A 24489-nucleotide genomic window follows, 5' to 3' on the forward strand; every position below is an offset into this window, starting at 1 on the left:
TTTCAGTGTGGGTGAGACACTGCATTTAATCTTGAGTATTTTGTATCTAAGAATAATACACACTGCACTTTTCATTGTGTTTCAGTGTGTTTTTTCATGCAAATATGTTGCATAATTAAAATGGAAAGTTTGTATTACATTGTTTTGACTCAGTCTGTCCAATGCATTATCACTATCATCTGATGTACATATATACAACTTGGATTTTAAGATGTGTAATGCATTTTTAAATTTTTCGGTGAACTATGTAGAATATCGCGATATATTGGGATAACGCATAATCGGGATATCGCAATTTGTATCGTATCGTGGCTCAAGTATCGTGATGCGTATCGTATCGTGAGGTCCTTCCCAATACCCATCCCTACTGAGAGACAGATGTTGTAAAAGAGACTGAGAGACAGATGTTGTAAAAGAGACTGAGAGGCAGATGTTTAAAAGACAAATACTGCAAGACACAGATGTGTAAAAGACAAAGACTGAGAGACACAGATGTTTAAAAGACAAACACTGAGACACAGATGTTTAAAATACAAAGACTGAGAGACACAGATGTGTAAAAGACAAAGACTGAGACACAGATGTTGTAAAAGAGACTGAGAGACAGATGTTGTAAAAGAGACTGAGAGACAGATGTTGTAAAAGAGACTGAGAGACAGATGTTGTAAAAGAGACTGAGAGAGACAGATGTTGTAAAAGAGACTGAGACACAGATGTTGTAAAAGAGACTGAGAGACAGATGTTTAGAAGACAAAGACGGCAAGACACATATGTGTAAAAGACAAAGACTGAGAGACACAGATGTTTAAAAGACAAAGACTGAGAGACACAGATGTGTAAAAGACAAACACTGAGAGACACATATGTGTAAAAGACAAACACTGAGACACAGATGTTTAAAAGACAAAGACTGAGAGACACAGATGTGTAAAAGACAAAGACTGAGAGACACAGATGTTATAAAAGACAAAGACTGAGACACAGATGTTGTAAAAGACAGAGACACAGAGAGACAGATGTTGTAAAAGAAAAACACTGAGACAGGTGTTTTAAAAGACAAAGACTGAGACACAGATGTTGTAAAAGACAGACTGAGAGACACAGATGTTGTAAAAGACAGACTGAGAGACACAGATGTTGTAAAAGACAGACTGAGAGACACAGATATTGTAAAAGACAGACTGAGAGACACAGATGTTGTAAAAGACTGTACAAGAGTGAAGTCTTTCCTGTGTTTTGTGGGTGTGTCCCGTTTCAGTGGTAGATGAAGAAGACATGTCCAAAATCTTTTCAACCAGCTGACTGGAGTGAAACCTTACCTACCTTAAAGGGGACATATTTGAAAAGGAAAACAAATAATAACAATCTTGGAAACTTAAAGTTGGATGTCTGCGGTGAATTAACTACCTGTCTCTATTTATCTGGTTGTCTCGGTCTGAAATAGGTTTTTCAGTGGTCATTTGTTCAGATTTGCAGGTTTGACATGTTAGTAAGACCCGCCTCTCAAATCCAGAGAAGCCAGTGGCTGTAGAGTATCAGCTCCACAGGGACCACAACAGGGACGCCATAGACTGTGGAGGTTTTCTGAGGAACAACTTTGCAGCCCCTTTTTCCATACCATTCCTGTTTTTCCATGTTATCCTGGAAGCAAACTGGAACGCGCCCATCTTATGTCAACCAAAGGTAGCTGGCCCTGCCAGCTCCATCAGCCAATCCGTGCCGAAAGCGCTGCAGAGCTGCCAGTGGACATTTACGGTGGAGTATCCTGTTTCAGATGTGCTGCGTTTACATGACGCAGGGCTACAAACCGCTGATTGTTTGAGTAAGCTTGATTACATGACGATGACAGATGAGGAAGCGATGATGGCTCACCATTGGTTGTATTGTTGTTACTGTTGCGGTGTGTGTGGTGCAGTTGGAGGGTCCTGTGAGCACCTCCGGTTGTTCATGCATTTGAGCTTCTCATAAAATGTCTTGGCCATAATGAACTTTGCTATTGTTCTTGCCACCTTGAGAAAATCAGATGTCTCTGTTGTTGCTCGAGTTTAAACGTTACCACTAACTTAGTGAGTAGACGGAAGTGGTGTATTACGGTTTCTGGCCTAGCTTGAGACCTCTGGTTGATCCATAGATGGGCAAATGGGCGGGTCAAACAAGTCTGGCAATTGATTGTAAAAGGTCCACCTTACTTCCTGATACCACAAACCAGCAATTCTAGCTATTTTATACCCATGATGCTAACTAATCTCACATTCATTGTGATTGAATTCCTGGATCCCGGCTTCGTCTCGCCTGTGTTCCTCGACCAAATCCGACTTACTTCACAACTCAGGTCAAGTTCACTGAAAAGTAGCTGAAGTGATGACAACTAACTATTCAACACCATAGACCACAGTGTAGTTGGCCCTCAAAAGAAAAACACACACACTTTTTCTGTGTTTTTTGGGGGGGGAATAATTGTGCATAAAACTGCACTTTTTTCCACATAACTTGAATTTATGAGCTGCATAAGGATTTGACCTCGTACATTTGCATGGGATGTGAAATCTAGAGGAGAGAACAAACTTTATATGCCAGACTTTTCATGAAGACGTCAAGAGTTTTGTGTCATCTCGTTGAAAAACACAGGACACGTGTCCCCTTTTAACTGTATGAACATTTAGATTCAAAAGATAAAATGGCTATAAACTAAACACGACACACCCTCTGAAAGTGCAGATCTTGAGTTTATTCACATATATCTGAAGTCCTGTGGTTTCACTGTTTCTCTCCTGGGTATAGCTTTACATGGTCATTCTTTTCCCGCCCTCCTTTGATGTTAACTTGTTGGTATTTGTCCTTGTAGCCTTTTCCAGTGTAAGAAGGTCTCACCACAACTCCTTCAGTAGCTCTGCAGGGAGACGTGAAGCTTACTGCAAAGTTCCTGAGTCACTGATCACAGTTGATTCTCTTCGGTTCCTGCTGCTTGTTGGAAATCAGCTGCATTACCTCTTGTACATAAACTTGTTACTGCCAGTGCTGGTACTGAAACTGGAATGTAAAAGTTTATAGATAGAGATATGCAATATGCAATTCAGCTTGTATTACAGTTGTTCCTATTTGTGTTTTCATTCCACTGAATTATTCAGTAATTAGAGGGAAACACTTAGTCCAAAATGACCTGAATTAATGGCCCATGAGTATTTTTATTCAATGTAAAAGTAAATAAGACTTTTACATTTTTTCACGACTGTAAAGAGAGCCTGGTTTCACAGCAATATAAATCATTATGTAGTTTTAGTTGAATTAAATAATTGACAGTGCGTGGTGCTGAACCCTGGTTCTCAGTTTATCGTCAATGCAACTTGTTTATCAGAAGTTAAGCATCTTGACATGAGAGATGAAAAAGGAAGCAGGGTCAGACCCCAGGCATAAACATGGGGATTATGTTGTTTGTTGTCATCAAAAGTTGGATAGAAGCTGTGGAGCCACTCCCCGGCTTACAGGAAGTCCAAGGGATGAATGAAAATACAGTCTTTACCTTTGTTTTCTTCTGTCATGGAAATCGACTCTTGTCTGCTATCCAGATACTTAAATGGGACCTATTATGACATCTAATACCTATTTTAAACAGGCCTTGAATGTCTTAAAAACAAGCTTTTGATTGTTTTTGCTAAATAAATTAGAAATTCAGCCTCTCAGCCATGTCTTTATCTTCTCATTCTCTAACCTCATTATCTATGCAGGATTCTGAGTGGGCGGGGCTATGATAATGAGGCTCTGTGCTGATTGGCTGCCTGAACGACCCGATACGCCGCTACGAAAAAATGGCGGAAGCTCTGCCTGCGGAGTTAGTTGTGGGCGTGGTTTCACGCATCGGAGGCCAACCTATGTAAATCGCTCCGTCGTTACGTATCGAGGGGAGCAGAATCTGAGCAGCTCATAGAAGCCACATCACACTGGATGGATCATCTGGGCGGCTGTACAGACACTGCAGAATTTGGTTGCTTTCCTCCTTCTCTAAGTTGGCAGGCTGAGGGGAGACCACTTTATATATGTTAAAGCAAGAAAAAACATGTTTTTCATAATAGGTCCCCTTTAAATGGTCACTTTAAAGTTAAGACTGTTTTGCAGTGTAACTTCTTTGAAAATGAAAGAAAATTAAAGCAAAAATTTGCATTTCAGTTACTTGAGGAATCCAACCTTTGAACTGGCTTTAAGATTGATTGAGCACTTCTGTGCACAGCATTTGTGTTTTACGTTTGTGCTTGTGTGGTCTGCTTACAGGCCTTTTCAGACTTCCTTCTTAACTCCACACACTTCTCTGATGAATGTGTCGGCATGTCCAAGCTGCAGTTAGTTGACATCGGTCCCAGTCTTTCCTCAAGCCTGCTTCACATGCACACAACCACTTCTAAAAAAGCCCCCCATTAAACATAAAAAAACATATTCATAAGGCACTGTTTAGTTTAAAAAGTCTCAATCTATATTAAAGTACAACCAGCACAACTTTCACAGCTGTTAGGTGTTTCTAGAATCGGTATAAGTGCGGCACACTTGTCTTGTTGTTTGACAGTCCGAAGCTGTTGCACCTCAAAGACTAAGACAATTCTCTCCATTTGTACATTAACAACAACTTCATTCTCAGATTGTCTCTGGTAGTTGCATTGCCATGTCAATGAAGTGGAGATCGTGGCATATTATGACAACAAACCGCACACATGGTATCACGTAAACATACTTATGTGCCGCAAGCCAAACGGTACAGTCAAGGTGTCTGAAAAACTTCATCCTTAAAATTAGTTTTCACTGCTCAAAAGCTGAATTTCCACATGGACAGTAGATTCAAACAAACAGAAAAAGGCTGCCTATGTTAGAATATGTGTGTTGGTGCTGTTGTTTCACCTTTGTGGGCAGGAGGTGTAAAAGATTGACCACAGCGTGCAGGTCACAGCCCCAGTGGCCGAGTAATGTCTAGCTGGGTTTGCATATTACATCTTGAATTGATGCCATTGTGTGACACGAGCACCAATATATAAACAGTGTTGAACCATTCACATAAAAGCAGATATGTCTCTGGGGCTTGTTAAAACAACTCCCCAGGATATCTTGAAAGCATTTTCACTACTTGCTGCTGTTCATCGGCTGATTGTGATTCACCAATAAAGCAAACAGCAATTTAATTTGGTCTGCAAAGCTTTTGCCTTCACCTGAGCTGAACCAGAATAAGTGGAAACAGCTGTGCTGGTGAGCACAACGGTGAAAAGCCCGGCGAGTTCCCTCATCCTGAATACTGATACTGGTGAATGTTGCACTTTTGCATACGTTTCTTTAAACACAGTAGGACCTGGCCAATAATGGATCTGCCCCACTCACTGACCAGAAGCAGTCCTTTTAGAAGATGAGACAATAAACAAAATCACTGCTGCATTCTTAAGATTGTCTTTAGCTAACTTGAGCCTTAATTAAACTTTTTTATAGGAATATAAAGCTTCACAGCCACATTATGGCTGTATCTTGTCAGAATTAGATTCAAGATGGTTACAGTCACTGACATTAGTTACAAACATGTCTGCCGTGCACCGATACATACACAGGTTTATGTCCATCTCATATAGTCAAAAGGTGTACTCAAATTTACACCTTTCAATGAAATGACATCATGTCTGATTCCAAAAACGACCCAGCTATTATTATTTTATTGCTTAAACGGGAAAGAAGATACTAAGCTGTGATAGCTACTTCAGTTTTGTCTTGTTCCTCTTTTTTTAAATGCGATCATTAATATTTCTTAGCACTGCTCTTGTCAACAAGCAGATGTATTACATGACTGACCATGTTGGGTCCCCATTAAAGAGGATTTATTGGATTCATTTAAAAGCCTAGCTCCAAATGACACTCAGGCAGTTTGCCCAGTGTTTTAAAATGCAAGAAGAACCCCCTGTTACACATTTATCATAACCAGACATTGATTGAGGCTCTGTCCTTTTTTATTTAACATCATATCATAACATAAGCAAAGAAAATCTGGTCTTAACAGATAAAAATATTGTCTTCTTTTGTATTGTGAGAGTTGTTTCCGTGCCACTGTGGCACACGAGGACAAAAACTAAGAAATAAAGCCATTTATGTCAAATGACAATACATGTAACTTGAACAAAGAGGGATTTTCGACTTAGTTCTTTCTCTTTGTGCTAATGGGAACTTCTTTCAGAGTAATTCTGGATAACAGGCTTGGCATGTCCATGAATCCTACATCATGCACTATCACAACAGAGCAAAAAACATCAAAGAACTGAAGATTTCTTTTGTTTTTCACTTCACAACAGTCTCAAAGATGCTGTTTGTTGCTTTTATTTCAGATGTTGTTCCACATTGAACTGTTCTGTATTCATTCCAACATTACAGTTGAGCTTCTGAAGTAATTGAGATGGCATTATCTGGAGCTTCTGCTTATCCCCACGGTTTCTCCTCCAAGCGACTTCCTCTGCCTTCTAAATATGTGAGGGAAAGAGGCCATCTATTTTGAGGCCATAATAATTTAGGAGGGGGCTAATGTTTGCTGTGGCCTCCGGGGAGGCAGATTTAGATGGCCAATAGACTTGGCACGTTCAGACTGGTGCAGCTGAATCCCACCACACCCTCCTCCCTCCCTCCCTCCCTCCCTCTCTCTGCCTCTGTCTGTCTCTCTCTCTATTGAGTCAGTGGTTTGGGTTTGCCAGAGGCTAGTATAATGGTTCCCAGTGTCTGGAGAGATTAAAGGCCAGAGCTGCATTGTTCAAATGCCCTGAGATTAGTTTCCAAGGAGACGGGCTTCAGTTGCCATGAGAACATAGTGCCTGGGTTTAGCCAGGCAGTTTTTCTTTAACATTTCCTATCTGTTTGACTCTTTACTTTTATTTTCATGCTTTACTTAGATTATCTGTACTTACTTGTTGCTTCTGCTGCAGTATAGTCTGATACTGCCTGCAGTTGTGGTGTAAACTTAAACACTCCTCATTGTCCATAAAGTTGCTATCTCTGTTCCTGCCTGATCTGTCAAAGTGAAAATAAGGTGCACAGGGCCTCTTATGACATTGTCTGGTAACTCTGATCATCTCCAACCATATAGTCCAGTTCAAAAGTCCTGGCATAGACGTGCATCTCAGTCAGTTGATGAGCCATCTAAATTATTGTTTTTTTTTGGAACGGTCTACTAAGAAATGTCATGTTCATCATGACAAGAGTCCCATCAGTCGGAAGTGGACACGAGGATAGTTGCAGGGTGGATCCATGGCATCCAGAACATGCTAAGAGATGAAGAATGGCAGGGAAATGGCATATGGGAATAAAGTGGTGTAGGAGGTAGGGATGGGCGGTATGGACTAAAAGATTTATCACGATAATTTCTGGCATTTATCCCGATAACGATAAAAATGACGATTAAAAAAAATACCAATACAAAAACGTCATCAACAGGAATTTACTTTCTTTCTTTCTTTCTTTCTTTCTTTCTTGCTCCTTTCTTTTTCTTTCTCTTTCTTTTTCTTTCTTTCTTTCTTGCTCATTTCTTTCTCTCTTTCTTGCTCATTTCTTTCTTTCTTTCTTTCTTTCTTTCTTTCTTTCTTTCTTTCTTTCTTTCTTTCTTTCTTTCTTTCTTTCTTTCATGCTTATTTCTTTCTTTCTTTCTTTCTTGCTCATTTCTTTCTTGCTCCTTTCTTTCTTTCTTTCTCTCTTTCTTTTTCTTTCTTTCTTTCTTTCTTTCTTGCTCATTTCTTTCTTTCTTTCAGGCTCATTTCTTTCTCTCTCTCTTTCTTTCAGGCTCATTTCTTTCTCTCTTTCTTTCTTTCTTTCTTTCAGGCTCATTTCTTTCTCTCTCTCTTTCTTTTTCTTTCTTTCTTTCTTTCTCATTTCTTTCTTTCAGGCTCATTTCTCTCTCTCATTTCTTTCTTTCAGGCTCATTTCTCTCTCTCTTTCTTTCTTTCAGGCTCATTTCTTTCTCTCTTTCTTTCTTTCTTTCTTGCTCATTTCTTTCTTTCTTGCTCATTTCTTTCTTTCTTTCTTTCCTCAATTTATCGTTTTTACCGTGAGATGACAAATTCTTACCGTGGGGAATTTTTTTGACGGTTTATCATGAACGGTAAAATATCACCCATTCCTAGTAGGAGGTAAGAAGAGGTTTGGGGATACGGCATTAAGAGGACACTCTTATGGGGATGCTGAAGATATTGAATGGACATGGCAGGGTATGTCTGTGTCACATAGTTGCAGCCTCCCCTTAACCGTGTTCATGTTGTCTTCACAGAGGCATGGCTCAGATGAGGAAGCTGGCATGTGATGGCATCAGGACAAACTCCCGCGGCGAGCCACAGGTCCCACTGGTATCGGCGAGGCAGGAGATCCTCACCAGCCTCGTGTCAGCCCTGGACTCAGTGGTATGTTCAAGATAAGCCATCACACAGGGCCATTCCACTTTACTTTCTATAACACTTGTTTATAAGAAGGGCAATGGGAGTTCAGTCAAACTGTGGTGCAGATCACAGTGATAAAAAGGTATGTGAAAGTCTCTGGCAGTGTCTGCTATAGTCATCAAACAGGAATGCTTAAAGGAGAAATTAGAGAGTTGTTTAAGCCATAATGTTTGAGGCCTGTAACGCAAAAAGCCCAAACTGTGACCGGGGAATATTTACAGAGGCTCTCTCTACAGCTAAATGGTCAATGATTCTCAGAGGTATTTAGGGGCGGGGCTGTTTTAAGACTTTAAAATGGATCTTCATGTGTTTTTTGGCTTTTATAATCCAAAAAGTCATTTTTTTTATTCACCCAAATCTCTTGATTGATCATGATTTCTTCTGCAGCATTTCTGGTTACGCCTTGCAAGAAAATGATTCCTGTATTCTTGTGTTGTAGTGCATGGCGATGTCTAAACTCAACGCAGAAGTGGCCTGTGTCACCGTGCACGAGGACAGCGTGATTGCTGTTGGAACAGAAAAGGGCAGAGTGTTCCTCAACTCCAGGAGGGAAATCCAAACAGACTTCTACAAGTTTTGCCGTGAGCCCTGTCTGATTGTTGTTTTCCACCAGTTGTTCTGTTTGCCAGTCTCAACAAAACCCCAAGGGGGAGATAATTACAGAAAATAGCCTTTGTCACTTGTTTCAGTGCAAAATGTAGCCGTTTTGTGATCACACAAAGGCAAATTCAGCCAAAAACTGGAGGAACTGCAGCTGTGTGCAGATTTGCTTCATGTCGAATTACCTCAACATGAAATAATCAAATCAGCAGAGTAGTTGCGTTCCCACATTTAGCTTCTTATCAGATTAAATTACAAATCAACAAACTGTCTTTGTCACAGCTCATTTACAAAAGCTATTATATCCACTGGAATTGCAAATCTACATTGATGTTCAGCAGTTCTGGCACTTTTTAAACAGCAAGCCAGATATTTGTCGGAGAGATGAACTCATGATTACGGATTACAACTTGGGAAACTAATGGAGCATTGAAACGCTTCCATTACTGTCATTACTTGGACACCATTCCTCTTGTTTTTACTCGTCTTACTTTCCATTCTGCTTTTATTATAAGGTCATAAGTGAAGGGATTAAAAAACAAGTCAGCGCTGAGATCCTGACCCCGATCAGTCGTAGGGGTTGTGATGTCTCTTTACACGCTTTGATCTTACCTGGTTTACGGACAATGGAGCTGTCAATCTTTAGTTATCATGTGGTTCATTTACAAATTCGATTTAGATTAGAGTATGAATTCAAACTGTGTTATTACAAGAGTACTTATTTAATTGTCTATTCAAGTGTAAAGAAAGCAGAGGAAAGTGTTTATATGGTTTGGACGTCTTTGAAAAAGCGCACTAAAGTATAAAAAGATTGAATTCATTACGTTACAAATACTCTTAAGATTAAAATTAATTTATCACATGTACTGGCTCCAGTGATCCATCCATGTGATAAATCAACTGCAATATTGAAGAGACGTTTGATAAAACTGTGATTTATTACCATCATTATTATTATTATCATAATGTGTCTGAAGTGTCGGCCAGGCGTGCACATGAAGGTTTCTTATTGCAGCCCATGCTATAAGTTCAGATGTGCTAAAAGTCAAAGCCTTGTCATCTCCTTCTACAGCTGAAGTACAGGTGTATTCATAGCAAAGATACTGTGACACGTCTTTACTCAGACGTGTATCAGTAGTAAACTCCGCCGTTGTCACCTCTCCTGTGTAGGTGTAGCTCTCAACATCACAGCACTGTCTGCGTCTGCTGCATTCAGTTAGGGCGTTCATAGAGTTCATTCTGAGTTAGGGCTTGATTTCTGAACTTCTGAAGGTGGAGTTAGTTTGTTCAGCCTGTTACTGGAAACAGCAGCTTAACTTTGCTGTGTTTGTATAGGATGAAAACAACTCTGCTTTCAGTTTTTTTTTTCTTTTGCGGTCTTAGACTACAAAATGGGTATTGACGTATTTGAATTACAGTATATTAAGAGACATTGTGATGAAAACAAGTCATTGAATATATACATTGTATGAGTATTTTTCATTTGTTGGTATGTTAATAGCTTTTCTACACAGTCCTCTGTGTTTGGGGAAATACAGCTAACTAATACGTTCTTTATAATCATACTGTGGGTTGAGAAAAATTCCAGTGTTTATATGCGCTTGATATTTTTGATGTTTTTGAAAATTGTCCCTTTTCATGATCTGTCTTCAGGGGTGCCGTGTGTGCAGAATCTGAGCGCAGCTAATGTCCATACCAAAGACCAGGAGGGTGACCTCAGCAAGAGTAAGGACGGAGAGCACGGGAAACACCGAGCTCCATCAGATGCTCAGTCCAACATCTTTGTTCTGAGGAAGATGGTGGAGGAAGTCTTCACTGTTCTTTACAGTAAGAAGTCACAAGGCCTTTTTTAACTTGCTATTCAACAGTGGGGTCAGCTCAGGATAATTTAAAGCCTCATGCAGCCACTTTGGGATTATTTTAGTATTATTTTACATGCTTGGCACCAAAATGCTCAGCGTGCTTCATGCATTGTGCAGGTGAGGCTCTGGGGAAGAGCAGCCTGGTCTCCATGCCTTATGAGTGGATCCAGAAGGACCCTGGCTGCGTTGTGGCCCACGGCTTGCCTGAAGGAGTCACCCTGAAGAAACCGTCAGAGTACGACAGCAAGACTCTGATGAAGATTCTGGAGCAGAGCCACCGTATCCACTTCACAGTAAAAAGGTGATTCTGAGAGGCGGAAAGCAGTTATGAACGGCTGTGGAGGAGAGCTGGCTGTTGTTTAAACGCTTGTACCTTATTATCAAACCAGCTGTTTCACATCAAATAACTTATTCCAGTTTAGCCTGTAATGCTTCCTAGAGATGCATATTTGTGTGTAGCTGGAAGCACATGGCTGCTTGGCATCTCCAAGAGGTAGTAATTGCTAGCAGACCGGCTGTAGTGTATTAGTTATGGATAAACAGGGGTTTAATGCAGCTTGGGAACTATCCTCCTCCAGGTTGTGGTCTTCTTAGAACACATTTGATCATATTTACTAGCATCTGTAGGGGCAGCTGGACGAGAAGCTGTCAAGTGTGTTTGTTGTTGTTGTTTTTAATCTACAGCACAAGTTGGCTGTAACAAAGCCTTTTAATTGTATCTATTCACTATCACTGGACTTTCTAGGGCCAAATACACAAATTTCTTGAGTTTTTTTTCATGACTGAGATTGTGTGCACGCACAAAAGCAGAAAAGTGCATAGAGGATCCTTTTTTTTTCCTGTTGACCCGTGTCCTCCTGTCCTCTCAAGTAGTTTCCTGCCAGTTAGTTGTATAAACAACCAAGTCCAAACCTGAGAAATGCCTTCTTTTGACACATTTATGATGAAATATTGATCAGTTTCATGTTCCCCTGCCCTTCTAGTTGGCAGGGAAGCAGTTGTGGGGAGCAATCTACACCATAATGTCCACTGAGCAGCTTGCGTTTTAGGGTTTTGTGAACATGAAATAGTCCATCACAGCTTGCTTTTTTTAATTTTTTTTTATTGTACAGCAATGTAGTTTTGGGAAATAGGTTTGTACATTTGAAGGATTATCAGTTGCGCAACAGTTATAAAAATCAGATAGAGAAAGGGAGAGGATTAACAAACATGCAGTAGAAATCATAAAGCCTGTGGTTTTGCCAATTAGCAAGTAAACCAGTAGCTTGTGGAGTCTCGGTGGAGCCCAGTGTGGCAGAACTATCAGGATAACCACATTGTGTCAAAAAACAGAATCCTGCAGAATACAATCTGCTTTGTTTCTTTTTTTAAATGCCTATATGGCCTCATTAAATCTTAATTGGATCATCAATCAAACTTTGTTAAACCTCCTCCGATTTAAGCACAAGATTTTTCTTTTTTCAGTCTGTCCACAGTTTGCTCAGCTATAATTGGGGATTTCCTGTTTCTGCTGCTGTATAATGAAGTTAAATAATGAAAAGTTTCAAACGAAAACATGCAGCACTGTGAATCTGCCGCATTTTAGTTTTTGCAGACACAGGACGAGAGGTGAGGAGTTAATAAGTAAAATGCCATTAAACACTTATTATTGTTTGTAAAAGGTTATCAAGGTGATGTTCTCCCCAAACAGAAATAAAACAAATGTGAATGCAGTTGTTCACCGAAGCCGACCCTCTAATTTTCTTTCTTATTGGTTGTGATTTTGATCCGCAGACAACCAGAAGACTTGTCTCGAGAAGCCAAGTCCAGCACTGATGTCAATCACAACTCTTGCACCGCCGCCATGACGCCGAGCAGCCATCCTCCAGGCAAGACATCTGCCCAGGCGGTCACGTCATCGAATCACGCCAACTCCAGCAGCTCTGCTCTGTCGAACTTCCTGTACGGCATGCCCATGTCCTCCAAACCTCATCCAGATGGCAAGCAGGATTTCAAACCAATATCCCTCCTCAACCTGGGCAAAGACAGGCTGGCCAACTGGGCCGCGGGAGCGGACAAGGTCTCTTCTCTGAAGGACGGCAACATCGGTAAGCTGAGCATGCGTGTGCTGAATTTAGATTCAGTGGAGATGACTGTGAAACAGTGAAAATTTGTAAACCAGCTGCAATGTGGTTAGAAGCGGATTAAGTTAATGTCAGCTGATGTATCCCTTTGAAATGACTTCTTCTTGTAAAGGAATCGTTTGACTCATATCCTTCAGTTTGCAGACGCACCTCTGAGATCTACAACACACGTCACACAGATCCCAGGAGAAATGATTTGTACTGTGTTTCAGTTGTTTAGTTCCAAATTAGGATGCTGTGTAATATGTTTACAATAAAACCAAATTCAAAGATTTGTAAATCTTGGAAACCCACAATTTATTCATGGTAGATCACAGAAAACACATGAAATGTTGAATGTGAGGCATTACTTTTCATTCCATTGAAAATATTGGTCCATCTTTAATTTGAAGGCAGGCAAGATGTCCATGAGACATCACCAGACACCAGAAGACTGGACAAGTACATATCTTGTAGTAAATTAAGTCAATTAGCAACAGGTTGGAGACATTTTGGGGTATTGTAAGAACAACTTAGGGTTTCAGAAATACCAATGAGCAGATACTATTCAGCAAAAAAAAGAAATGCACCCATCTACTCTGAGAAAATCAAATTTACAATAGACTGGTGCTAAGTGGAAATCACGGGTCCCAGACTAGAGAGTAGAGACACCATCCAGTTTACTGATCCTCTGCTCTGAAGGCTCCACCTCTGACGGGATCCTGTCAAGACACCATCTCCTTCAGAGAAGTCATTCCCCTTTTCAGCGCACAATTACTTTATACCATATCTCTTCGAAAGCAGAACTTTGTATCACAATTCCTCTCTTTAACTTCCTGAACTGCACCTGAGTGCCGTGTCAGCTACACTTGTTTAACCTACCTGCACCTACTTTGATTTATGTTACTGTGGCTTGATTGTATGCCCCTGTTAATCTCTGTGGATAAAAGCGCCTGTCAGTCCCAGTGTAATGTGAAGAAAGGCACCACCGCATCCCAACCTTTTTAGGATTGGGGTTGTAGTGGCGAAGCTGAGTGTTCGACTTGTTAATGTTTGGGTGCTTACTGAATATTTCTGCCAAACATGAACGGATCCGAGTTGATTTAATACACTTCCAGATGAGCCCACGAGACTACCTGGCGAGCAGGGTCAGAGCCCTCCTGGGATCCACATTTCCAAGAGGCTGCTGTTTTCCATCGTACACGAAAAATCAGGTGGGCTTGAATTTATTACAGAGAGAATAAAAGCCGTTTATTACACCGAAGGCAACATGTATGTTTATCAATAAAGGCAGTTTCAATACGAAAGGCTCTCTAAATCGACACCAAGAAACTTCTGGATATATTACAACCTTTCAGGCTGATACCAAACGTTGCCAATATTTCCCTCAGATTTTCTTTTAAATGGTTCAGGTTTGGGTATAAAAAACTGTTCTATTGTTTTACTCACTATATCATGGGGACGCTGAGAGAAGTTTCAAAGTGGTAATGTGGTAATTATCTTATTTAGTGAATGGAAATCATGAATGAATGGAAATCATTGACAGTTGGTCTCTTGTTTTTTGTTTCTTTCAGAAAAATGGGACTCCTTTATTCGGGAAACGGAGGACATCAACACTTTAAGAGAATGTGTTCAGATCTTGTTCAACAGCAGATACGGTGAGAGAGGTTTCCGTCTCTGCACTTTGACTCTGAGTGGGCATCACTTTCACATATTGTACATCAGTGTTCTGTAATTCATACCCTCAGGACCCACCCTGCATGTTTTAGATGTTAATCTTCTCTAGCAGACGTGGAGTCGAAGCAGCGAAACAGCTAAAACCTGCAGGGCGGCGGGTCCTGAGGACCTGGATGGAAAAGCACAGCGGTCTGTGTGTGTTCAGGCTTCATGCAGTGATGGTTCCATCTCTGGATGTTACTTTAATCGCCTGCTCCTCCGTCATACACCAGAGCTGCATTTGCAGCCACTTTGAACTGATCATTCCAACAAAACTGCGTGGGGAACAAGTCAACCAGAAAAAAACCAGCTGGTTTTTAAGTCCAGTCCTTCAAATGTTTTCTCTGATGTGCCCTTTTTATTTAAGTCTTCAAAGAGAGCGTTTCTGATTTTTCCCAGACTCCACATTAGACTCATGGATCTGCTTCCTGCCGCACCAGTTATCACTCCCTCAAAGTTAAAACCAATTATTTAAACAATTTTTTTTTGTTTTTTTTCATCAGTGAGACATTTTTTCAGCATTATTATGATAATTGTTTTTGTCTTCTGTCCAGCTGAGGCGCTGGGTTTAGATCACATGGTGCCTGTCCCGTACCGCAAAATCGCCTGTGACCCCGGAGCCGTGGAGATCATCGGCATCCCTGACCAGATCCCCTTCAAAAGGCCGTGCACGTACGGAGTCCCCAAGCTCAAACGCATCCTCGACGAGCGCCATGGAATCCGATTCATCGTCAAACGGTAACCGTTGTTTCAAAATTACGGTCTGCAGTGGAAATTGTAACTATCGTAAATTAACATTGCAATCAAATTTAAAGGAATGTACGGTATCACCAGACTGCAGAATGGCATTCCTTCTCACATTTCTCTCATAAAAGCTTTCAGAAAGCCTCTAGTGAACAAGCCAGCCGGTGCTATCCGTCCATTAAATGTCTCGTGTGTTGCTCGGCGGTAAATCATTTCCATTCATGAAGGACTCGCGCTGGCACGTTGGCACTAATGGTTTCTCTTCCTTGCATTTGTGCAGGCTAATTCAAATGAGACAGCATGTCTTGTTTGAGATAACACATCTTTTAGTGAACCCTGCAGGCAGCTCATTAGTGTTAATAAAATTAGCAAAGATTGAAAATGTGATTAATTCAGAAGTGCATCACATTCCCATTTAGTCTGAGAGACGTTCCAGATGCAGCTTGTGATTTTCTTTCTTTCTTTTAATTCTTGTATTTATTTATTTGTTTTATTATTTTAAGTATCTCTAATAGTTGACTCTGTTTAACTGAAGCCAAAATGTGGTTCTGGTTAAATGGTGTAGATCTGTTTTTAATTATTTTCAGATTATGCCTTATGGAATAATTGCTCAGTTCTAGTTTCAAATTCTGAGGAGTTCAGTCAGTGTCATAATTTTAGGTTCAATGGATAAACACATTTAATCCAGTCATTTGCCTGGCTTGTTTTAATAATGAGGTGTCATTTAAAGCCGTGTGAACGTTATCGATTCAAACCATCAGCCTGATGTTGAGATTCTTTGCTCTAACTGGAAACACTCCCAACATGACGAGAACGCTGCAGACGTCAGTGTTTTGTTTATGGCACATGACCTCTGATTTCCTGTTGATGTAAATATTGCATCTATATTTGTACTGGTCCACATTATGACATCATCTTAGTGTTGGGTTATGTGGAGGTCGTACCAGTGAACTGCATGAAGTCCAGGAGCCTCACATGCAGCCCCTTCTGACAACTGACTGTAAAACTGCTGGACTGGATCCAAACGCTCAGATATCCTGACATATATAACCCTAACCCTATCATTAGGTAGACATCTGCTTTCTGATTTGGCTATCCAGATTTCGATTTTGATTTTCTTTACTTACTGCAGAATTCAGCGCTCCCACTCACTGGCAGCTGTGCACGTCAGCTGCAGTAAAGCTTTACTTCATTGTACCTGTGAAAAGGATGACAGAGTGCTGAACACCTCGGCTGAACTCTGTCCACGTCGTATTTATTCCTGGAAAGGAATACTTATTTATTTTTCCACTGACGTACGAGCTCCAGCAGTGTCGGGCATGTGTGTTCTGCACTCGTTAGGTTTGGGCATGAGCCTCTCTCATTCGGTCATAGACACCCGTTGGGTCTCATGTTTGGCTCGTCGTACCACCGTACCGCACATCTCCAGGTGGGAGAGATGACCTGCCTCACCCCCACCCTCTGAACACCTCCACGGTGGTGGAGGTTCCACCACACCCTGCTATGAAGAAAAACATCAGATACATTGTAAACTTCTGCTGAAGCTCAGGAGCCCAAACATACTGTAGGTATTTGGACCGGTGCTGGTTCTGTGTGCTGTTAAAACCACTCTGGAGGAGTAGCTTAAAGGGGACCTATTATGAAAAACACGTTTTCTCTTGCTTTAACATATATAAAGTGGTCTCCCCTCAGCCTGCCAACTCAGAGAAGGAGGAAAGCAAACAAATTCTGCAGTGTCTGTACAGCCGCCCGGATGAGCCATCCAGTGTGATGTGGCTTTTATGAGCTGTTCAGATTCTGCTCACTTTCGTTACGTAACCAAAATCCAAACCACGCCCACTATAACACTGTGTAACTGCATGCCAGCTGCCACTTTATTGAGGTTTTTGTAGTGAAATGAGGAGGTATCATAGAGATAACTTTTCATTTCAACTAACTGGACCAGCCGTTCCTCATCCATGACCGTTTCCTAAAGCGCTTTCAACGCGAGCGACAGGAAGAAAATAGAAGCAGGGCGTCCGACAAATGTTCAGCTCAAAACGGCGCGGTGTATCGCGCTGCGTCGCTCGCGGCCAGTTAGGACAGTCCAATAGAAAATAAAGCAATGGAATTGATTTTGTCACTGACGCTCGCTCGCTCGCATCGCATGCAGTTAGGACACGGTTTAACTCCGCCGGCCGGAGCTTCCACCATTTTTCCGTAGCGGTGTATCGCGTCATTCAGGCAGCCAATCAGCACAGAGCCTCATTATCATAGCCCCGCCCACTCATCATCCTGCATAGATAATGTGGTTAGAGAATGGGAAGATAAAGACATGGCTTAGAGGCTGAATTTCTAATTTATTTAGCAAAAACAATCAAAAGCTTGTTTTTAAGACATTCAGGGCCTGTTTAAAATAGGTATTAGATGCCATAATAGGTCCCCTTTAAGGTTTCTGCCGCTCTGCCAGCGTGAAATATTTTAAATTGGTTCAATATTTTATTTTATTTTATTTTATAACATCAACTTTCAGTTTTCCGATTAAAAGCAGCTCACTTATCCAGCGGGTCCATTACAGTTTTCATTATAACGCTGCATGAATGACGTAGATGGTCAGCAGCTTAGAGCGCTAGTCTTTGCATTTGTGCTCCAGAAGCAATCTGTTTATAGTCCATCTACATCCAACACAACCCCCCCATAAAACCACTGTGATAAAGAAGCAGGCTGCATGTTTATGGTCCCACTCTAATCTGCCACATCAATCTAGACGATGCAGAAGTGAGCATCCTGAGCTTCAGCAGAGGGGGCGGTATCAGTGGAACCAGTTAACACAATGGAGCCCACTCTGCTCCCAGACTCAAAGACAAGGCCACTGACTGGGGATGTCCAGTCTTGCCGGTTAGATGCCGTCGGGGTGTGTGTGTGTATCCACGGCAAAGTTGTAACCAGTAATGGAGAGCTGGTGTGTTTTTAATGTGTTGGTCTCTGATTTCAAAACCAAAAGACAGATCTGGCTTTGCTTTCATAGGTGACGCCGTTATGACGTTAATCTCATCTGGCATCTTAATTACGTGTTCATGCTTGAGTAGCTGAGGATGAGCTAATGTAGGAAGAAAACACCGTTCTGCTGCTGACGGACGTGAGAAGTGCTGCGTTGTTTCATTTTAGGATGTGTGTGTATAATGCAATGGTCAGTGTGTTTCAACTAGGGCTGGGCGATATGGACCAAAAGTCATATCTCGATATTTTCTAGCTGAATGGCGATACTCGATATATATCGATATTTTTTCTGTGCCATAATTGGGGTTTCCCCCAAAGCATTATAGCATAGCATCTCTGTTAGATTAATTTTTTTCTGAGGCAAATCCTTAAAAAAACAGTTTTAATACAAAGCCTTGTGCCAAATGTCACACAGGTACCTTTGTTAACAGAGGTCTGCACAATATCAAAATGTATAAAACAAATGAAATAAAAATAAACTGCCTGCATATATAGAATAAAAATGCTTCTTGAATAAAATAAAACAAATATCCTTTTCCTGAATAACAATTAAATTAAAATACACTGTACAATTAATACAATGTAGACAGTAACAGGCAGACTTTTCCACTTAGGTTGACAGTTGTACAAATAACAAAACATTTGTGCAAATCTCAAATAAAACATTCAAGTCAATTTGTCACAAAATAAGCTATATCAAAATCATATATATATATATATTTATTTTATTTTTTTTAATAATCGATATAAACGATATTGTCTCGTACCATATCGCGTTTGAAAATATATCGATATATATTAAAATCTCGATATATCGCCCAGCACTAGTTTCAACACTTGGGGAGTGAGTAGTGAGTACAGTAAAACACAGTTTGATGAAATCAACTTTTTAAATGTTTTTAACCTGAATAAATACCAGGGTATTGTTGGATTGATTGTGGTCAGGGGTGCACATGGTCCGTCCTCGAGAGCCGGGGTCCTGCAGGTTCTAGACATACCCTGATAGACATTAACCTCTGCAGACCTTGATGACATGCTGGTGATGAACCTTAAATTCGAGTCGGTGTGTTGGAACAGGGAAACATGTCCAACCTGCAGGAACAACTATGTGCAGCCGTGATTATGATCGTATATGATCATATCTGGAGGAAATGTTGTAGTCAGATGAGGGCATGTTCCCGAGGAGAGTCCAGGACTATGTCCAGACTGTTATTCTAGTCGGAGGGATTCAGTAGAAATAAGGGGATGACTCAGTTACTTAACTGTTTGTCTGAGTCTGATTACTTTAACAACCAGTTATTGCATTTAAAGAGCAGTTAATGACATGTTCCTCCACATGTACAGGGTTTGTGTCACGATTTAAAAACCTTTTGTTTTTTTTACCCTAAGAGGCAAAACGCAGACTAACATGATTTTTTTTTCTTCCTCTTCTTTTTCAGAATGTTTGATGAAAGGATTTTCACTGGTAAGAGTGTAACTCGTTTTGTCTTTAATTTTAATCCCATTTTCAGAAGCATGTGAGCTGTAATTTGACCCCATCGCTGAAATGCTGCACTGTTGTTGACTTGTGCCCCTACGTGCAGAGGGAAATGACAAGAAGTTGTGTCCAGAATGGGGAGAAAGTTTAAGATAATAGATCCTAAATCTAATAAACTAACAGTTTAGAGTCACCTGACTGGTGCATGCAGACATTTGGCTTTTTATTACTGAATATTTAACAGGAAAACGTGAGAATAGCCTGTTTTTACTTATTTGAATCAGTTCCACCTTTTCAAAAGAGTTTATTGATGTTGCTAATTTTCCATCTGAAAATATGTTACATTAGATGTAAAGATGCTAACAAATATCACAAACAGAAACCCATCTGTCCGGTCATTATCGGGTTTGTTTACACCCCAAGGACATTTTTCGTGATATTTACTCTCTGTATCTTGTTTTGTTGAAGCTGCTGGCAAGATTGCGAGGGAGGAGGGGAAGCACGACCAGGGCGCCCCTGAAGACGGCTTCTCTGACAGTCTGAGCATCCTGCCCACCGAGCTGGTCAGCAACCCTCACAGCAGCAGGTCAGGGCACAGCCCCCGCACAAACACGGAGACGGAGGCACGCAGCCAGACTGCAGCTTTGATCAGCGGCATCAGTGGCAGCAATTAAACTCATGAAAACCAGCGTTTTAACAGATGTTATCGTTTACATGGCTATTCTGACAACAGCTCTGATGCACTTCATTCTATCAGCAGCCTTTCGTTCATTCATATTTTGCTTTGGCACCACCTTATTTGTCCTTTTGAATAACTAAATCACAAACTGGATTTAGCTTGGCTTTGTACAATGTGCTCATTGCTGATATGGATTTTAATTTGCTCCGCAGATCAACAAGTGCTTGTGTGAGCCCCCTGGCTGACTGTGAAGCAGGTAAAAACAATAATAATCCCCGAACACCCCCTTTGTTTCATTCTGATCAGTTCCAGCAGTGTTTTCTACTCAGGTCTGTTATAACACGAGCATCGAACACACTGATGGCAGCTAACGCTGAATAAACCGATCAATGTCTGCAGGTCCTTCAGGAGACTGCATTCCTCTGAGAAGGATCAAAACAGAACCTCCGGACGGGGAAATCATTCAAGTTACCGTGCCTGGTAAGGGACAACAGGCTTGGCAGCCGTTAGCTTTGGACGATGTTCACTTCTAAAAATACAAACGCTGCGTCCAGAAGTGGGTTCGCATAAGCTGACAGGTCTGTGACACGATGCCTTAAGAGCTAACTGTAAAAACCAGGTCCTAGTCAAGGATCCAGTATTCTGTCTGACACCTTAACACCAAGACCGATTTCATCCATGACCATCCTTCATGGAGAACAGTCTAGATGTCCACTTGTCCAGTTTAGAGACTGTTGGTCCTGGTTAGGGTTTCAGGGGGTCAGAGCCAATCCCAGCTGGAAGCAGGAGGGGGGCGGCAGCCTGCAGAGCTCATCAGTCCCTCACAGAGCCCAGACCAACGACTGGGAACGCTCTATCCATATAAAGGATCTAAAGGTCCTGTCACCGTTAGAGAGGAAACGATAACCCAACTCAAAATGAGAAATATATCAAAGTCTTGGCGGCTACACAAGTTTTCTTTTCAATGCATTTTGATAATTGGACATAAAGGTAGTGTCAGTAGGTGACATTTATGTCATATTTTACATTTATAATAGAAAACTACATCTCCTGTGTATCTTGACCAGTAATGTCTGTAAGAACTGAGTATTTGAACCTCTCCATTTATCTGTCCATCAACAAAAATATTGTAAAAGCAAAGAAAGAAGTACTAAATGGACTAAATGTTAATGCTGGTCTGAAAGTCTTCCAACGTGTTGGTGAATGATGAAAACGGGAGACAGAAACCAAGTCAAACCAGTGATTCCACGAGGTCCAGTCCAGCGGTGACTGTGGACGTGTCCAGGGAAACCCGGAGAAACCCGGAGCTGGGATAGGCAGAAACACTGGAGATGGATGTCCAACACCGTCTTCTGTCCAAAAGCAAACTATTTACCACATTTGAACCCTCATATTTCTTTTATTGTCCCGTTGCTTTACTTGACATTATGCTTTTTTGGTCGCTGTTGGTCAAAGTGTAACTTTTACTAAGTAGAAACACTGATGGAAGAAAAACATTTCTGCGTTTGTACTGGAGCTGGAGATGGCAGATAAAGTTCAGGCAGGAGGTAACAGCTCGCTGAGATCTGCGCTGCTCTACATGCATCTCAACTAGGTTTAGCTTTTAGACGATAAAGATTTGAAGGGGGAGACGAACTTATGTTGGCTCCCCCTAACCCCGACACTCGAATCCCTCTAAACATCCCTCGTGTGGTCAGGTTTGATTATCTGATGCAGATGTGACTTTAATGAGCTAAATCTTATTGCAAAGACGAGTCGCTGCCTGCTGTGCTTCTCTTTGCTCCCTCATGTTCCTGCACACCAAGCTGATGAATGGGCTCGCTTGCTTTTGTAGATGCTGGTATGAGCGGGGAGGAGCCCAGTGAGCCTGCGGCCGAACCTGTGGCAGCGGCGCCGTGTCCAGCCACATCCTCGCCCTCCGCCCCCTCAGCCCCCCCTGCTCCCTCAGCTCCGTCAGCACCCCATCACCCGAAGGAGAGCCCCTCAGGTAACCTAATGTTCACCAGCCCTCACCTCCTAATGGTCCAGCTCTTCTCACTGCAGCTCCCGGATCTCCCTCTCAGCTGCTGCCTCATTTAGGGAGCTCAATGAGCTGCTGCACGTATGAAACCACGTTTCTTAGATTCTCTAACTTGACCAATCCTCCCATAGTTATTATTACACCAACCTCAACCTTAAACATACCCTTCCTTTACAATAAAACCTCTCATAGCTCTTCTCCTCTGAGGACCGGCTCCGGTCTGCAAGAGGCACAACGCATCAGCTGCCAGCGCCCGACTGAGGCGCTGGTTTGGAGTCGTACTCATGTCGTCACCAGCTCACATTGAAAGCTGTAACTTTGGTCTTGTCGGTGAAAATGAACGATACGTTGTGCACATTTGCAGACCTCGAGTGTCCTCTAGTCCTGCCCTTGACACTTGGTTCTTGTATGAAACTGCTCCCAGAAGTCCCACCGCCCCTCCACGTAGAACTCTCTCATTCCCTGAAACTTTAGGTGACTAGATAAGACCAGGAACATTTGAGTAGACCCAATCCTCTTTCTGAGACGCACCATCCTCATTCAGCAGCTAAAATGTGTCAGATTCACCTTGGGGACGTCTTTTGACCCCTTGAACAGCATGTCTTCTCTTGTTCCCTGTTCAGGGAGGAACTGTCACCAGAGAATCACGTTTCAGTCTGACTTCCCATAGTCTCTCTGCGCTGAGAAAAAAGTGAAACTATGAACTTGACCCACAGGTTTAGCGCTCTGCCACTCTTCTAGACACAGATCCAGATCTTTCTCCAAACACTAAACGCTTCCGTTTACCAACTAAATGATCGGGTGCAACATACACAACAGACCTGTTCTGTATGTCTGAAGGTGGTGCTCCTACAAAGGTTAGAGTCTACTCAACATGGTCCTGGTTCTAGTGAACGCTGCTTTCAGGAAACATTTTGTTTTGTTCATTTGATTGTGCTTTGTTTAAGTTTTCTTTGCTTTCACATTTGACCACTAAAGGAAAGAAAATGGAGGTAAGTGCAGCCAAAGCCACATTTAGTGTGATCTGTAGCTGGATGATCTGTAGTGAAATATTAAAATCACTGCATTTTCACCACTGTTTAATTGATTACAAGATATGTTTTACTACAGTCAGAACCCAGTATCACTAAAAACCATGTAAATGTACCCCAGCTCCTTTATCTAAACAAACTACAATATAACTAAAGGTATGAGGAGGTTTCAGTGCTCCGTCTCCAGCCGTTTCTGTTAACATACCATCTTTACCTCTGTTAGATGATCTACGCTCCTCAGAAAAGGTTGTTTCATGTTGTCAGCGGGAGGCTTCAGCGTCTGCCTCCTGCACCTTTCAGACAGTCATTAATGACATCTAAAGCAGTGGTCATGAAATGTTTTTGACCTTTAACGTGTTAAGTACAATGAGGTTTGGCTAAAACTTCTCCTCGTACATCGTTTGTGCAGAATTCTAAAGTTTATTATTGTCGATTCAAGTTCACGTCCTCAGAGCTTCTGTAGAGGCCAGATTAGTGTCGGTGATCTTTAGCCGCCGTCTCGGCCCGCCCGGCTCCCTCAGACGCTCTGATGCCTCTCTCTCTCCCCTCTGCTAATAACCATGGGTGAAACAACTGGGCGTCTTACAGAAATTACATACGACAGCCGCTGTGACCTGTAGGTTAATGTTGTGGCTAAAACATGCGACACAAAGAAAAGTAGCATAAACATGAGCAAATGAAAAATGACACAATCAGTGACCTTTGGAGCAGGTTGATTAGACAGTCCTTGTGTCCAGCCCCCACCAAACCTGTTTGATGTGTACATCTTCAGATTATATAGTTTGCCCTGAACTATTAACCTTTGCAGAACAGTGATGATGAATAATGATCATTGTGGTTAATTCTGTTC

The 24489-nt window shown here is 41.6% G+C and overlaps 1 protein-coding gene across 2 annotated transcripts in view; it reads left to right on the forward strand.

Moving 5' to 3' along the window:
- Nucleotides 1-24489, forward strand: part of gtf2ird1 (GTF2I repeat domain containing 1) — a 36498-nt gene that overhangs the window by 1698 nt on the left and 10311 nt on the right. For both annotated transcript variants that reach the window (XM_061740288.1, XM_061740287.1), the window contains exons 2-14: nucleotides 8264-8393; nucleotides 8869-9010; nucleotides 10683-10856; nucleotides 11009-11192; nucleotides 12665-12978; nucleotides 14112-14207; nucleotides 14568-14651; nucleotides 15264-15447; nucleotides 19872-19897; nucleotides 20378-20495; nucleotides 20801-20844; nucleotides 20988-21068; nucleotides 22423-22575. In XM_061740288.1, the coding sequence (XP_061596272.1) occupies nucleotides 8268-8393; nucleotides 8869-9010; nucleotides 10683-10856; nucleotides 11009-11192; nucleotides 12665-12978; nucleotides 14112-14207; nucleotides 14568-14651; nucleotides 15264-15447; nucleotides 19872-19897; nucleotides 20378-20495; nucleotides 20801-20844; nucleotides 20988-21068; nucleotides 22423-22575 (1726 nt within the window). In that variant the 5' untranslated portion in view covers nucleotides 8264-8267. The remainder of the gene's footprint in view (nucleotides 1-8263; nucleotides 8394-8868; nucleotides 9011-10682; nucleotides 10857-11008; nucleotides 11193-12664; nucleotides 12979-14111; nucleotides 14208-14567; nucleotides 14652-15263; nucleotides 15448-19871; nucleotides 19898-20377; nucleotides 20496-20800; nucleotides 20845-20987; nucleotides 21069-22422; nucleotides 22576-24489) is intronic.

This window comes from Cololabis saira, chromosome 14 (genome assembly GCF_033807715.1).
Source record: "Cololabis saira isolate AMF1-May2022 chromosome 14, fColSai1.1, whole genome shotgun sequence".
Classification (NCBI taxonomy): domain Eukaryota; kingdom Metazoa; phylum Chordata; class Actinopteri; order Beloniformes; family Belonidae; genus Cololabis; species Cololabis saira.